The 15740-nt window shown below is 44.6% G+C and overlaps 1 protein-coding gene across 5 annotated transcripts in view; it reads right to left on the reverse strand.

Moving 5' to 3' along the window:
* ARSE (arylsulfatase E) overlaps nt 1-11620 on the reverse strand; it is a 31752-nt gene extending 20132 nt beyond the window's left edge. The window contains exons 1-4 of one of the 5 annotated variants that reach the window (XM_025372460.1): nt 7553-7788; nt 3706-3748; nt 3169-3454; nt 1845-2016 (exon numbers count right to left, since the gene is read on the reverse strand). In XM_025372460.1, the coding sequence (XP_025228245.1) occupies nt 1845-1978 (134 nt within the window). In that variant the 5' untranslated portion in view covers nt 1979-2016; nt 3169-3454; nt 3706-3748; nt 7553-7788. Of the gene's footprint in view, nt 1-1844; nt 2017-3168; nt 3455-3705; nt 3749-7552; nt 7920-11458 lie in introns of those variants that run through there. The other 4 variants (XM_025372461.1, XM_025372458.1, XM_025372462.1 and 1 more) reach the window with 4 other exon arrangements.
* Nucleotides 11621-15740: the final 4120 nt, after the last annotated feature.

Consider the following 15740-nt stretch of genomic DNA (forward strand, 5'->3'; position numbering starts at 1 on the left):
ACGACACTGATGTCTTCTGTATGTTTGTTTATTTGTTTGTATTTTGAGACTGAGTCTCACTTGGTTGCCCAGGCTGGAGTGCAGTGGCACTATTTGAGGCTCACTACAACCTCTCCCTCCCGGGTTCACGTGATTCTCCTGCCTCAGCCTCCCAAGTAGCTGGGATTACAGGTGCCTGCCACCACTCCCAGCTAATTTTTGTGTTTTTAGTAGAGACGGGGATTTCACCATGTTGGCCAGGCTGGTCTTGAACTCCTGACCTCCAAGTGATCAGCCTGCCTTCGCCTCCCAAAGTGCTGGGATTACAGGCGTGAGCCACCATGGTCAGCCTGTTTATTTTTTGAAACAGGGTCTCACTCTGCTGCCCAGAGCGCAGTGGTCTGATCACAGCTCACTGCAACCTCAAACTCCTGGGCTCAAGTGATCCTCCCACACCTCACCCTCTTGAATAGCTAGGATTACAGGTGCATCCACCATGCCTGGCTAATTTTTTTTTAATTAAAAAAATTTAAATGTGCTGGGAGTGGTGACTCACATCTGTAATCCCAGCACTTTGGGAGGCTGAGGCAGGTGGATCACGAGGTCAGGAGATCGAGACCATCCTGGCTAACACGGTGAAACCACGTCTCCACTAAAAATACAAACAAATTAGCGGGGCATGGTGGCGGGCACCTGTAGTCCCAGCTACTCGGGAGGCTGAGGCAGGAGAATGGCGTGAACCCAGGAGATGGAGCTGGCAGTGAGCCAAGATCGTGCCACTACACTCCAGCCTGGGTGACAGAGCAAGACTCCATCTCAAACAAAAAAAAAATTAATGTTTATATTTTGTAGAGGTAGGATTTCACTGTTTCCTAGGCTGGTCTTGAACTCCTGGCCTTCAGTGATCCTCCTGCCTCAGCCTCCCAAAGAGCTGGGATTACAGTCATGCCCGGCTGATAGCATTTCTAAAGCATTGTCCGTTATGTACTGGGTGGATAAAAATCATATTTAAAAAATGAAACGAGGACGGGCACAGCGGCTCACACCTGTAGTCCCAGCACTTTGGGAGGCTGAAGCGGGTAGATCACTTGAGGCCAGGAGTTCAAGACCAGCCTGGCCAATATGGCAAAACCCTGTCTTTACTGAAAATACAAAAATTATCCAGGCGCGGTGGCGGGCGCCTGTAATCCCGGCTACTCTGGAGGCTGAGGCAGGAGAATCACTGGAATCCCGGAGGCGGAGGTTGTAGTGAGCCGAGATTGCGCCACTGCACTCCAGCCTGGGCAACACAGTGAGACTCTCTCAAAAAAAAAAGAAAAGAAAAGAAATGAGGTCAGGTATGGTGGCTTACATCTGCAATACCAGCACTTTGGGAGGCTGAGGCGTGTGGATCACTTGAGCCCAGAAGTTGGAGACCAGCCTGGGCAACATGGCAAAACTCCACCTCCATAAGAAATTTAAAAATTACCCAAGCATGATGGTGGGCACCTGCAGTCCCAGAATTACTCGGGAGGCTGAGGCAGGAGGATCACTTGAACCTGGGAGGTCGAGGCTGCAGTGAGCTGTGATTGTACCAGTGCAATCCAGCCTGGACCACAGAGCAAGACTTTATCTCAGATAGACATAAAAATAAATAAATAAAATAAAAATAAAAATGAAATGAGCAGTCCTATGTAGGATGGATTGAGGTGGGGTTAGTGCTGGCGTGGGAAGAAGGTAACATTAGGGAGTGTTAGAAAACACAGAAGTGCAGAACTCTTGAAGTGTGAACTGCCAAGATCAAGGGTTATATGCATTTTCAGTGGCTTCTCTTTCTTCTGGTGTCTGCACTGGGGGCACCAGGTGAGTAGTTCTCTGTCCCTTGCCTCATGGTGGTGTTGCCATAGCAGCCAATGTCCCCGATGCCGAGGTCGTCTGCCATCAGAAGAAGGATGTTCGGTCGGGAGGTGGAAATGTTGCTGGAGGCTGATGGCACCAAACCTAGCAGCACAGACAGCATCCCGGCCAGCCAGCTCCTGAAACACAACCGGTCAGAGACTGCATCACGCTCCTGTCCATCTCGCTTGCAGAACTTGTGTATGGGGGAAGTTGGCATTACTATGTTAAGAGGTATTGATAGTATCATCACATTTCAGAATAGCTTTGAGGACATCTCTTAGGCATTTGATTGTTTTTCTCTGGTTACAATTAACTGATACTGTTGATGACTTTATTTGGCCTTTAAGTGTTTTTTTTTAGATGCTCTAAAGTCTGTTGTTTTAAACTCGTGATTAACAGAAAGCCTTGGTGGGGTGCAGTGGCTCACTCCTGTAAGCTCAGTATCTTGTGAGGCCGCAGCGGGTGGATTGCTTTAGCACAGGAGTTCAAGACCAGCCTGCGCAACATGGTGAAAACTCATCTCTACAAGAAATACAAAACTTAGCTGGGCGTGGTGGCATGTGCCTGTAGTCCCAACTACTGCAAAGGCTGAGGTGGGAGGATTGCTTGAGCCTGGGAGGTTGAGGCTGCAGCGAGCTGAGATCACAACACTGCAGGGCAACAGAGCAAAGCTGTCTCAAAACTACAGCAACAGCAACCATAAAAAGCGGAAACAGACAGAAAGCCTGCCTTGGTCATGGTTTCTTGGATGGATCGGGTCCTCAGAACAGCTATTGTCCCTTCTCCGTTGCCTCTTCTTCATTGTTCTTCCTTAAGCAAATTGTGTTGAATATAGGGAATGGGGGCTAGGGTTAGGGGTTGGACCACCCAGCAGAGCAAGGAAGAGACACAAGCTTGGGGCAAGGTGAGACCACAGTGAGCTGCTACTTGTGAGTCTATGAAAACCCTCTGTGCATTGCAGCACGCAGATGAAAATACCCACGACTGACTTCTTTAGCCCACTGGTATCTGATGAGAAGTGGGTTTGAAGGTGAAGGAGGTTCTAGCCTGGAGGAGAAAGCCCTGGTAGTTGCGTACTCTGAGGGAGCATTTCCACAGGGCTTGGTGACATACAGCCTGCCACTATCATTGCTGCCTCTTTCATCGATGCCACCCTGGGAATGCATGTGGACAGCAGGGCCATAGTGTCCCAATCCCCAGTGGGATGCAGTAAAGATGTAATCTGAGTCTCCAAGAAGGTTTGCAGTAGGGGAAACTCTGATTTTCCCTGGAAAACCAGATACCTGGCCGATGGTAGAGGTTGATGCCCACCTGATTTGCAAAGAATTAAATACAATTCCCCCTGAGGCTGCCTGGGACAACATCAGATCAAGGGAGCATGGAGCACATCTATTAATCACGGGTCTCATGCTTCATTCTCCAGATGCAGGATCAATCACTATCAGTGCATTCTGAGAAAGAACCATCAAGAGATCCAGAAGTGGTCAGGCGTGGTGGCTCATGCCCATTATCCAAGCATATTGGGAGGCCAAGGTGGTAGCATCACCTGAGCCCAGGTGTTCAAGACCAGCTTGGGCAACATGGTGAGACCCTGTCTCTATATAAGAAAGGAAAAAAAGTAAGACGAAAAGGAAGGAAGGAAGGAGAGAAAGAAAGAAAGATAGATAGAAAGAAAAAGAAAGAAAGAAAGAAAGAAAGATAGAAAGAAAAAGAAAGAAAGAAAGAAAGAAAGAAAGAAAGAAAGAAAGAAAGAAAGAAAGAAAGAAAGAAAGAAAGAAAGAAAAAAGAAAGAAAGAAAGAGAGAAAGAAAGAAAAGACTACTAATGAGTGCATATAATTGTATCTTACCAAGAATGGTGCAGATGTAACATGTTGTCTCTATCTCTACTTCCTGTAAGACATAAAGATGTCCACAATCACATTGACAGCAGAAATTGAACTGATTATAAATAAAACAGTAAGTAATTAGAAAGGGGAACTTTGATTCCCGTTCATGATATCAATAGCAAAAATATCTTAAAACAATGACCAAAATGTCATAAAGGAATGCTCTTCCTGAGTGAAAAGGCTTCAAAAATGTTTAATACTATGTTAAGAATGTAAAGCATGTTTCAATACACAGCCAGATGGAGTCTTCAGAGAAAGAGGAGGAAAGTGGTCACAGGGTCTCCATCCCCTTTACCAGCTTTCATAGCCCGTGAGTGATGTGGTCAGGGCAGAAGATCGCCAAGTGAGGAGAGAATCCCAGTGTCCGGAAGCAGCTTCTTTTGTCTTCTGCTTCCTGAGCCCAGGGCAAGGGTGATTGCTAATGTCCAGAAACGCAGAGAGAGTCCTGATTTGGAAGGGGGAAGCGGGGCAAGATCAAAGCTTGGATGATACACGAAAGAATCTGAGTAGAGGGTATGAAGATCAGAAATACAATGAGAGGCTGGGCGTGGTGGCTCATGCCCGTAATCCCAGCACTTTGGGAGGCGGCAGTGGGAGGATTGCTTGAGCCCAGGAGGTGCGGACTTGAAAACAGAACTGGGAGTGTCAGTATGAAGGAAAAAGGCCTAGAGGACTCTACAGGCACTGAGTGCTGCATGAAGGAGAGACGCATTCGCCTTCTTTGCTAGGGGCAGGTGCTGCAGGAAGACGGGGCGACCATTGCCCACACCTGGAAATGTTCTGTGCATGGAGGGAAACGGGCGACCCCAAAGCACAGAGGGGCGGCCCCTCAGTCTCTCCAAAAAGTGAGGGAGAGCCCGGGGTGGAGAGCCCAGGGTGTAGAGCAGGAAAGGAATGAGATGGAAGATAACAATTAGAGTTGCAGACAGCAAGAGGCCACCTTCAGGGTACTGCAGTGGTCTCACCCCATGTGGCTTGTGCATGGGACTGAGGACAAAGCTCGGATTTTTCTTTTTATCTTGCCTGAATTCCTATCTAAGGGGTCTGGAGAGTCGTGCACTACAAACCATAAATTCTCATCAGAAGGGTTTCATTTAACTATATATCGTGACTTACTTTCCAATCTGACTCCGGCATAACATGGGACAAATAAGAAAATCAAAACATTTTACCCCAAAACATGTTTCTTTGCCATATCTTGGAATGGTGCTGTAAAGCTGTCCTTTGTGGGGAAAAATTTGCATCTGTAAAGATGTAAATAATTTCTATTCACATAGAAATTCACATCTTTTTCTTCCAGACCTTACCAATCCTGAAAAGATTAACTAAGACTCTAGCACCTTTTAAAGGTCTGAATAGTGTCATCTAGTGTCTCTAAGGGCAGCCACTGTAAGACTCCAGAAGAACCTTGGTCTCCACAATCTTTTATCTTAACCTGAACATTTCTTTTCTAGGGATCCCAGGTTTGTTTGTTTGTTTGTTTTTTCTTTCTTGAGACGGAGTCTCGCTCTGTTGCCCAGGCTGGAGTGCAATGGCGCGATCTTGGCTCACTGCAAGCTCCGCCTCCCGGGTTCAAGTGATTCTCCTGCCTCAGCCTCCTAGGATCCCAGGTCTTTAGACGAACTCAACCAATTGTCAACCAGGAAATGTTTAAATCTATGTATAAGCTGGAAGTCCCCTGGCTTTGACTTGTTCCACCTTTCTGAACCAAACCACTGTATTTCTTAAATGTATTTGATTGCTGTCTCATGCCTCCCTAAAATGTATAAAACCAAGCTGCACCCCAATCACCTTGGGCACATGTTCTCAGGACCCCCTGAAGACTGTGTCATGGGTCATGATCATTCCTATTTGGCTCAGAATAAATCTCTTCAAATATTCTACAGAGTTCGCTTCTTTTCGTTGAGTGGACGTGGGCATGCCTAGAAGATAAAGAGACAGGAGCATGCAGATGTGTTGGGTTTCTGCCTGTGAGTAACCAGGGGAGTGACCTGGCCACTTTTAGAAGGGCCAAGCGGCCAGTGAGTGAGGACACACTGGAGCCAGCAGGCACTGAGAGCCTAGAAGTGGCCATGGTGGCTGTCCTGGTGAAACCTGACCAAGGATAGACACAGCTGGTGTGGGAGCGGGGAGGGCAGAGAGGAGGGGTGGGCAAGGTCCGAAGGGCTGCAAAACCCCAGGGTGTGAGTGGGAGAGAAGCGATTGGTTGAGGGATTTCCCCTTATCGCCTTTTAGGGGATGCTGGGAGGGGTGTTTGCTCTTAGCAGGATTCAGGGACAAAACCAGTCTTCTGAGAAAGACAATGAGCTTTCTGAAAGGAAAATAAATCTTGAGGCCCGCAAGTCACTAAGCTAAAGCTAAAAGTCAAGCTGGGAACTGCCTAGGGCCTCTGCCTCCCATTCTAGTCAAAGTCACCCCTCTGCTCACTGAGATGACACGTATCTGATCGCCTCCTTTGGAAAGGCTCATCAGAAACTCAAAAGAAGGCAACTGTTCCTCTCTCACCCTGTCTGTGACCTGGAAGCTCCCTCCCGGCTTCCAGTCTTCCTGCCTTTGCTTCAAGCTGTCCCGCCTTTCCAGACCAAACCAGTGTGCATCTTACATTATTGATGGATGTCTAACACTGAATTGCTACATCTCCAGTAATTTTCCGTCTGTTGAAGAGAAAAAGACCTCAGATATCATTTGTGCTTTGTTTAGAACACAGAAGGAAGGGATAAGGTGTACGCCCTGCTCATGAGGTTTGTTTGTTTGTTTGTTTGTTTTACCCTAGAGAGCACACACAATTCTCATATTCTAAAAGCAATAGCAAAAGACGCAATTACTTTCCACGAACCTAATGGCACCTCCACCGGGAAATAGATTGATTTAAAATTGTACATGGAGAGAAAACCAAAATGAGCATTTAACACCCTCAGCTTTGCTTTCTGACCTACAATGCCACGCTGCCGATGGTCAGAAAACTGAATAGAAGCAAAATATTGTACAAATGTAATGAGAAAACCCCAAACCACCACCCAATAGGGGAAGACGGTTTGCAGCAATCCTGCCCAGCAGCGGTTTATCTCTGGGTGTGGCGATTTAGTTAAAGTGTTCTTTTTCTAATTTTTCTTTTCTTTTCCTTTTTTTTTTTTTTTGAGATAGGGTCTTGCTGTCTCACCTAGACTGGAGAGCAGTGGTGCGATCATAGTTCACTGCAGCCTCAAATTCTTGGGCTCAAGCGATCCTCCCACCTCAGCCTCCCAAGTAGCTGAAACTACAGGCACCTGCCACTATGCCTGGTTATTGATTTTTTTTTTTTTTTTTTTTTTTAAATAGAGGTGGGATTTCCTCTTTTGCTCAGGCTGGTCTCAAACTCCTGGGCTCAAGGGATCCACCCACCTCGACCTCCCAAAGTGCTCGGATTACAGATTTTAGCCACCGTGCTCGACCTAATTTTTCTTTCTTCTGCAATGTTATGTACTTATAAGTAAAAAGATGAAATTTTTTCTTGGAGAAAAACGTTAAAAAAAATAAAGAGATGGTGATAAAAGCCTTGAATGAGTTTAATTTTGGAAGCTGTGACATTGAGGTGACCCAGAGCCTGGGGCCTGCCCAAGGCCTCTCCTGAAGATTAGAAAACAAATCCCCCTTTTCCAGGAAAGAGCTACATTCCTAGGCCTGTAAGTCGCTGGTACTGCTTTATAAAAACAAACTGGGCAATTATTCAGAGACAGAAAAGAGAACGGGGAGCTCTTTGTTCACCACACTGCCTCATGCCTGGGGCTGGAGTCCCATTCCAGCACAAACGAACATTCACAGGACTCACCTCTGCTCCTGGGTTCCCTCCTGAACCCCCGATCAAGAAGAGGAAGGTTCTCTTCCAAAGGAAGCAAGCGTGAAGGCAGAGAGCACTCCCACAAGGCTTTGAGCTGGGAATGATTGACTTTGAGTTTGTTTTTCCCATGTCAGAAGATCAGAGAGAGTCAGGACAGACCGAGGGAGCACAGACTCCCCCCACATCGCAGCATGGGGGAGTCTCAAAGCCACGCCCACGTCTACCAATCCAGTGGTCAGTTTCCTTAGGTTTTTATTTTGTTTTATTTTTTGTAGAGACAGGGTTTCGCTATGTGGCCCAGGCTGGTCTCAAAGCCCTGAGCCCAAATGATCTGTCCTCTTTGGCCTCCTGAAGTGCTGGGATTACAGGCGTGAGCCACCACGCTCTGCCAGTGTCCTTAGGTTTTTAAGTGACTGCCTAGCTGTTACACAGGGCGCTTGCTATAATATGATCATATCCAGCCTGGCATGGTGGCTCATGCCTGTAATCCCAGCGCTTTGGGAGGATGAGGCAGGAAGATTGCTTGAGGCCAGGAGTTTCAGAGCAGCCTGGGCAGCAAAGTGAGATGCTGTCTCTTCAAAAATAAAAAAAAATTAGGCTGGGCATTGTGGCTCATGCCTGTAATCCTAGCACTTGGGAAGGCTGAGGCAGGAGGATCGCTTGAGCCCAGGACTTCGAGACCAGCCCGGGCATCATAGCAAGACCCTGTCTCTACAAATAATAAAACAATTAGCCAGGCACGGTTGCATGTGTCTCTAGTCCCAGCTACTCAGGAGGCTGAGGTGGAAAGATTGATCCTGGGAGGTTGAAGCTGCAGTGTCACTCCAGCCTGAGTGACAGAGCAAGACCTGGCCTCAAAAAAAAATTGTTTTTCAAGAAGTTATTTGTTTAGTGGTAAATGAAGTAAATAAGAAATAATAAAGATAAGATAAGAAAAAAAAATTTTTGAGTAAACAAACAAAGAAGTAAAAAGGCCAGGCACAGTGGCTCATGCCTGTAATTCCAGCACTTTGGGAGGATGAGGTGGGCTGATCACTTGAGCCCAAGAGCTCGAGACCAGCCTGGCCAACATGGTGAAACCCTGTCTCTACTGAAAATACAAAAATTAGCCAGGCATGGTGTTGCATGCCTGTAATCCCAGCTACTCGGGAGGCTGAGGCAAGAAAATTGCTTGAACCCGGGAGTTGGAGGTTGCAGTGAGGCGAGATCGCAGCATTGCCCTCCAGCCTGGGCAACGGAGAGAGACTCTGTCTCAATACTACTACTACTACTAATAATAATAATAATAAACACTAAAAAGAAAAGAAAATAAAAAAATAAAAAGAAAAAAATAAGCAAAAAAAAAAAAGTGAAAAAAGGATTATTTTCAAGCAATGCTTGATTTTAAAACAAAAAGATGGGCTGGGCACGGTGGCTCACGCCTGTAATCCCAGCACTTTGGGAGGCCGAGGCGGGCAGATCACCTGAGGTCAGGAGTTTGAGACCAGCCTGGCCAACATGGAAAAACCCCATCTCTACTAAAAATACAAAAATTAGCTGGGTGTGGTGGCGCACACCTGTAATCCCAGCTACGTGGGAGGCTGAATAGGAGAATTGAACCCAGGAGGTGGAGGTTGCAGTGAGCCGAGATTGTGCCACTGCACTCCAGCCTGGGCGACAGAGTGAGACTCCGTCTCAAAAAAGAAAAGAAAAGACAAGACAAGATCAAGGGGGCAGGAAGCAGTTTCTGAGGCACTGCATGATCATTGTGGGGAAGTTACTCTATGGAATGGAAACTTACACAACGGTCCCTATTATTCAACCATCTTTGACTTACAAGGACGGGGTTCCATAGAGTTCCTCCTGCTGTCTCTTCACAACTTCACATGCAGCCACATACTGGGTCTGTGAAAAGTCACACAGCCCGCCTGACCTCACTTCCTCCTGACGTGGCTGTGGAAACCACCCTGCTTCCTGGATGAGGAGCTGAAACGCTGGCACACTCCGGCCTGACTCATTTTTACGAGTAAACGGTTTTGATGGCATGTCTCCAAATGAGTATTAGGAGGGGTGTCAGAAACGCGTTCTTTTCCTGCCACAGGTGTGTGCCCTAATGGTAATTGCTTTGACTTTGTGATTTTTGGCAACAAATCTTAAGTCATTTCCTCGTAGGGGGCCTAAAGGAATATTTTCATCTATATTTCAATTTGTATATTCATATTTATTACATATAATATATAATAACTTTTGTATATCATACATAGTATAAATGTATGTAAAATGTGTAAATAAGGCTGGGCGTGGTGGCTCACGCCTATAATCCCAGCACTTTGGGAGGCGGAGGTGGGAGGATTGCTTGAGCCCAGGAGTTCAAGATCAGTCTGAGCAACAAAGTGAGATCCTATCTCTAGAAAAAAAATCCAATAATAATAATAAAATAAAATTTATAAATATAATATATAATATATAAATATATAATAAAGCATAATTTTTCTTTATTAAATATGCATGTTTTTCTTTATAAAAATAATATACACTTTAAAATATATATGTACATATATGTATAGATACATAAAATATGTACATGTATGTACACATATACATAAAATACATGTTACAAAATGCACATATAAATATAAACATAAAACATGTAAACATGTAGATATAGACATCTATATACATGTTTATATGTTCACGTCTTTTTATATATGTACATGCATATAATGTATATATGTACATGGATGTATATATAACATACATATATACATAATATATATACATATAAAGCATGTACATCTATACATTAATATATGTACATTTTTTAATAAAAATGTTTACAGTGTATGTATAGTACATATACACATATAAAACAAGTACATATATACATATAACATACATATGTATATGATTTTTCTAGGAAAAAGCATATTAAGGGCTGCTTCTGACTTGCCTGGGGAACATGGTTGTGTTTGTTTTATCTGGCTGGTTATTTTGGTGTCTAAATATAGGACCCTCAATCATGGTTGAACAGTCGTATGATGTACGGTTATATATCAAGTCTGTGGCCTACCTCTGAAGTGATGTATTTATGTATTTAGCGACACAATAAAAGCAGATTTTTCTTTTCCAAAGAACTCTGCACTTTAACCCTTAGAATGTTAAACATTTTGGTCCAGATTGAGTTTTTACTACTGAATAAAATTTTCTACTGTTTCATTCTAAAGATACAAGATATCTTTAGAAAGAGACAAGGCTGGGCGCGGTGGCTGACGCTTGTAATCTCAGCTGGCACACTCTGGCCTTTGGGAGGCCGAGATGGGAAGATCACTTGAGGCCAGGAGTTTGAGACCAGCATGGACAACATGGCAAGATCCTGTCTCAATTTAAAATAAAACAAAATAATAAAATATAGACTACAATAAAATATAATACAATACAATACAAGTAAAGACAAAAGAAAAAGACGAGGAAGCGCCCATGCGAGACTGACAATGTAGCCTTTGATTCTCTTCCCGCCCTGATCTCAGCCCCGGGCTGCGAGCCTGTGTTCAGCATTTTGCCTGGGCCCTGTTCCCAAACCCAATTTCGCTTTTCACCTCCAGTATCTCCTCAATGTTCAGTGCATGTGCCTTCAGCAGCGCTAAGATAAGAATCTAGTGTGGATGCCATGTCTCCCATTTGGTATATCTTTCCTTGTTGCTTTTTCTTACGCATTACGTTTCGAAGTCTCCCATGTAAAATCTGTTCTTGATATTTGCACTGATTATTATCATTATTATTTTGAAAGGAAATTACTTTTAAAACATTGACAGGGACTTGTTTGAAAAGACGCAGTTTGGCACAAAAGAATACGCCCTGGAGCGTCTCTGCACGTGCAAAAGCCGGCCTGTGAGAAGAAGCCCAAGGAAGGCCAGTTACCTGAGATGCAGTTGTGTTAGGGCGACAGCGGCTGGATTCAGCAGGGAGGCTGTTGCTTGGAAGAAACGTCTTCTGCTTGCCAAAACAGACACGCACAGGCTGTCTCGGCAGCAGCGAACGGCTGGCTCACGCATGTGCGTAGCTGATTCACTGTAAAAAGCAGCAACAGGAATTCCGCAGAAACCAAGTTAGGTTGTCCCAGGAACAGATCAGGCAAGTCCCCTAGGAATGTACTGCTGGCTCTTTCAGGCGTCCACAAAAGACCTTCTGTTCTATTTGCAGAACCTCACTCTCAGGGAAGGAGCCCAGACATCTGGTGCTGAACACGGAGTTTTTCAATGGCAGGAAGGTGGAATCCCTTCTGGCTTTTGATCTAGACAGAGTGCATTTTCCAAAATGGAAAAGTGCTTCTCTTGAAATTCATCTTGAATAATCACTCCATAGCCCTTAAATTTCATGCCTTTTTCTTTCCTTTTGCTATTTGCCTCAAACATAGAAAGAAGACAGAAAACGATTCAGGTTACACTTGCAACTATGACTGTGCGTACATAGCCGCAATTATTAGCATATGTATACAGCTGCTGACCCATGTGACTCTGTCACTATCACTTCTGTTTAGCTCTGTGCACCAGTGTGGTTTCTCATCTATTTGCCAGGGAGCGCCATTTCTTTTTTCATATTGAGGCAGAGCATACATTGCAGGCAACGTTAGATGTAAAATGAATCACTTCAAGGACTTTTTTTCAAATAAGAGCTGTCTGCACACTTCTACGTCTTGACTCACAAAAATATTCATCCTAATGCATTTATAGTCTCCATAGCCTGAACATTGCAGAGTTTTGATTTGAGACCCCCGCTTGCCAAAGAAGCCCTCTTACAAACCTGTAGCTGCATACGTTCTTTGTGAGTTTGACACATCAGAAAGAACAAAGCACAGGCTCCATGGGCTTCAGAACACCTAGCACTCTAGGCCAAGTCTACTCGATTATGTTGCTCTTGAGGGAAGGCTGTCAACACTCACACAGTTATTTTTTGCACAAGTTGAACATCAAGGAGACAAAACCAGGATCCAAATTGGAACTCCCAGGTTGCCTGACCTTCAGCCTGACTTTCTGTGTTCTGGGATGAGGCATGGTTACGCCACTACCCTACTATTACATTTGAGGAGGATGATTCTTTATTGTAGGGGCCGTCCTGTAGAATGTTGAAAAACATCCCTGGGCTCCATTCCCTAGAAGCAGGGAGTGACCACCACCTTCTCCCCAGTTGTGACAACCAGAAATATCTCTAGTCATGGCACAATGTCTCCCAGGGTGCAGAATCACTCGGGTTGAAAACACTGGTGTTAAGGACGTACTTTGCAGATGACTGGAGAACACTTAATTACGATCATGCTGGGTAAGCAATTTCAATTTCTTTCTCATACTCCCATGTCCTTCAGAGCTGGTAGCAGAATCAAGTTCCACACCTGAATCTCTTAGCACGAACGTTCTACACCAGTACTTGCCAGCTGCATTTACAATGCGAGCATTCCAAAAGAAATACTCTCTTAGCATCAAGTAAACTCATTTATTCTTTTTTTGTTTTTTTGAGACGGGCTCACTCTGTTACCCAGACTGCAGTGCAGTGGCACAATCACTGTCACTGCAGCCTTGACCTCCTGACTCAAACGATCCTCCCACCTCAGCCTCCTGAGTAGCTGGGACCACAAGCACACGCCACCACATGTGGATAGCTTTTTTTTGTTTTTGTTTTTGTTTTTTTTTTTTTTTTGGAAAATGGGGTCTTGCTATGTTGTGCCCTCTAATCACTAACTCCTGGCCTCAAGCAGTCCTCCTGCTTCAGCCTCCCAGAATGCTGGGATTACAGGTATGAGCCACTGTACCCAGCCTGACAATACATATTCTTTAGCAAAGTTCAGATCCCTACCATAATCCTAACCTTGTCTTCTGCATGCAGCTTTCATCTCTGAACAAGGCGGATATTCACTTTCCCTTGACTCCAAGTTTAACTACAAAGTAAATTGATCTCATTGTTATCTTGGGCACCATGCTAGAATAAGCAAAACAAATACAAGACAACAACAACAACAAAAGTGTAGCCTGTGAGGTTAGAAGCAAGATGGAATCGGTCATGTTCGATTTCTCTCATTATTTATAATTCTGTAAAGGGGGTTTCATCCATCTTTCCCAAACAACCACTTCATATTCCACTCTAGCTGGAATGTATTTATCCTGGGCTATGGTTTAAAGTGTCACTGTAAAGGGTGACCTAAGGAACCACTCCTTTTGGGCAGAATTCCTTCTCTACCCGGCCACCATTTTCCATATTCCTTGCACAGCTAATACTTGAAAATATTCAGCCATAACTTAAAATTTTCCTATGGGTTGCACACAAGAAGACAATCTTGAAATCCGTGTTTCTAAAGTAGTTGCTTCAGCTTTGACATCATGAAGAAAAAGAAATGCCCATGCGGGTAAAATGGATGGTTTGCCCACATGAGAAAATGTCTTATATAGGGTGATGTATTTTTAAGAAAATCTATGGAAAGCTATTTTTATCTCAACTATCATCGTCTACTTTGAACAGAACCTGACTTAAGAAAAGGTTGGCTGGGTGCAGTGGCTCGTGCCTGTAATCCCAGAACTTTGGGAGGCTGATATAAGATTGCTTGAGCCTAGGAGTTCAAAACCAATCTTGGAACATAGTGAGTCCTGGTCTCTAATAATTTTTTTTTTAAATAAAAATGTTGCTCTTACTATTTTATGTCATAAGTATCAAATCTTTTCTAATCTCTTTGGACTCCTAATCTCTCATCCATTCTGAAGATGTGCATGTCAGCATGCATCTAATTTTAAATAGCAATACATTTCTTACGTTGCACATATATTACATGCCCTAAATCAAGAGAAGTCGGTGGAGAGGTACAAAAATACCATTGGATAGAAGGGATAAGTTCTAGTATTTGATAGTACAGTCGGGAAATTATAGTGAACAATGATTTGTCCAGCCTATGACACAGTGAGACCCTGTCTCAAAAATTAAAATGAAAACAAAACAAAATAATGATTTGTTTTATGTTTCAAAATAGCTAGAAAAGAATTGTAATGCTCCAAACACCAAGAAAGTATGAATGTTTGAGGTGATGGATACCCCAGATTCCCTGACTGGATCATGACACATTGTATGCGTGTTTCAAAAGATTACGTATATCCCCAAAATTTGTACACAGCCAGGCATGGTGGTGCACACCTGTAGCCCCAGCTACCATGAGGCTGAGGCAGGAGGATCGCTTAAGACTAAAAGGTTGAGGCTGCAGTGAGCTATGATTGTACCACTGGACTTTAGCCTGGGCAAAAGAGTGAGACCCTTTCTCATGAAGAAAATGTACAATGATGATATATGAATTTTAAAAAATGAGATGGGATTTTCCCCTTGACCCCCTTCATGGGCAGGAACTGGAGTGGCTCATTTCACTCAGCCTGCAGTCCACGGATGACTAAGTGTTAACAGCCCAGCAGAGGGTCAGGGTCACAGCCTTCTGCACCCACCCTTTTTGACACCTGAGTTCTTGTTTGGCATCCAGGTGCTCACAGGAATGGATTGAAGGGTAGTGTATGCAGAGGATTTTACTAGGCGATGGATGTGGCTCTCAGATGGATGTGCTCTCAGCAGAATGGGAGTTGGAAAGGGGATGGTGTGGGAAGAAGGTGATCTTTCTCCGAAGCCCAGTCATCTCTGGCTGGGCTCCCATCTGAAGCTGCACCATCTGAAGTTAGCTTCTATTTGTAGTCTCCGACGCTCAGCCACTTGTATACCTAACGCTCAGCAGCTTGCATCCCTGACTGCTTGCATCAGCTGCTTGTGTTGCTCTGCCAGCGGAAGTCTGGTTTTCATGGGCACAGGATAGCGGTCAGGGTAGGCCAAAAGGGCAATCACTTGGGTTGAAAAATGGGTTCAGCTGTTTTCACTTAGGACCAAGTTTCCAGGCTTGAGGGTGGAGTTTAGCCAGGAGCCCAGGTGTTCTGTATCATTTCCCCCCTCTGGAGAGGCACATCTAACTGCCGTTAGGAAATGGATGACAACCAGTCTTAGCTACTTCCTGCTGAAAGAGGGCGCTGTTTGGGGAAAACGGCAGTCAGATTCCTCGCAGAGGTCTATCAATGGGTCCCCAGCAAAGGCGAGCCATCATCTGAGGCTCCAGCTGCCTGCCCATTTGGAGTCTTGATGGCCTCTAGGTGAAAGAAGAAATAAGCTTTACAAGGTTAAGTAGGCATGGGTC

The sequence above is a fragment of the Theropithecus gelada genome, chromosome X (genome assembly GCF_003255815.1).
Source record: "Theropithecus gelada isolate Dixy chromosome X, Tgel_1.0, whole genome shotgun sequence".
NCBI classification, from domain to species: Eukaryota; Metazoa; Chordata; class Mammalia; order Primates; family Cercopithecidae; genus Theropithecus; species Theropithecus gelada.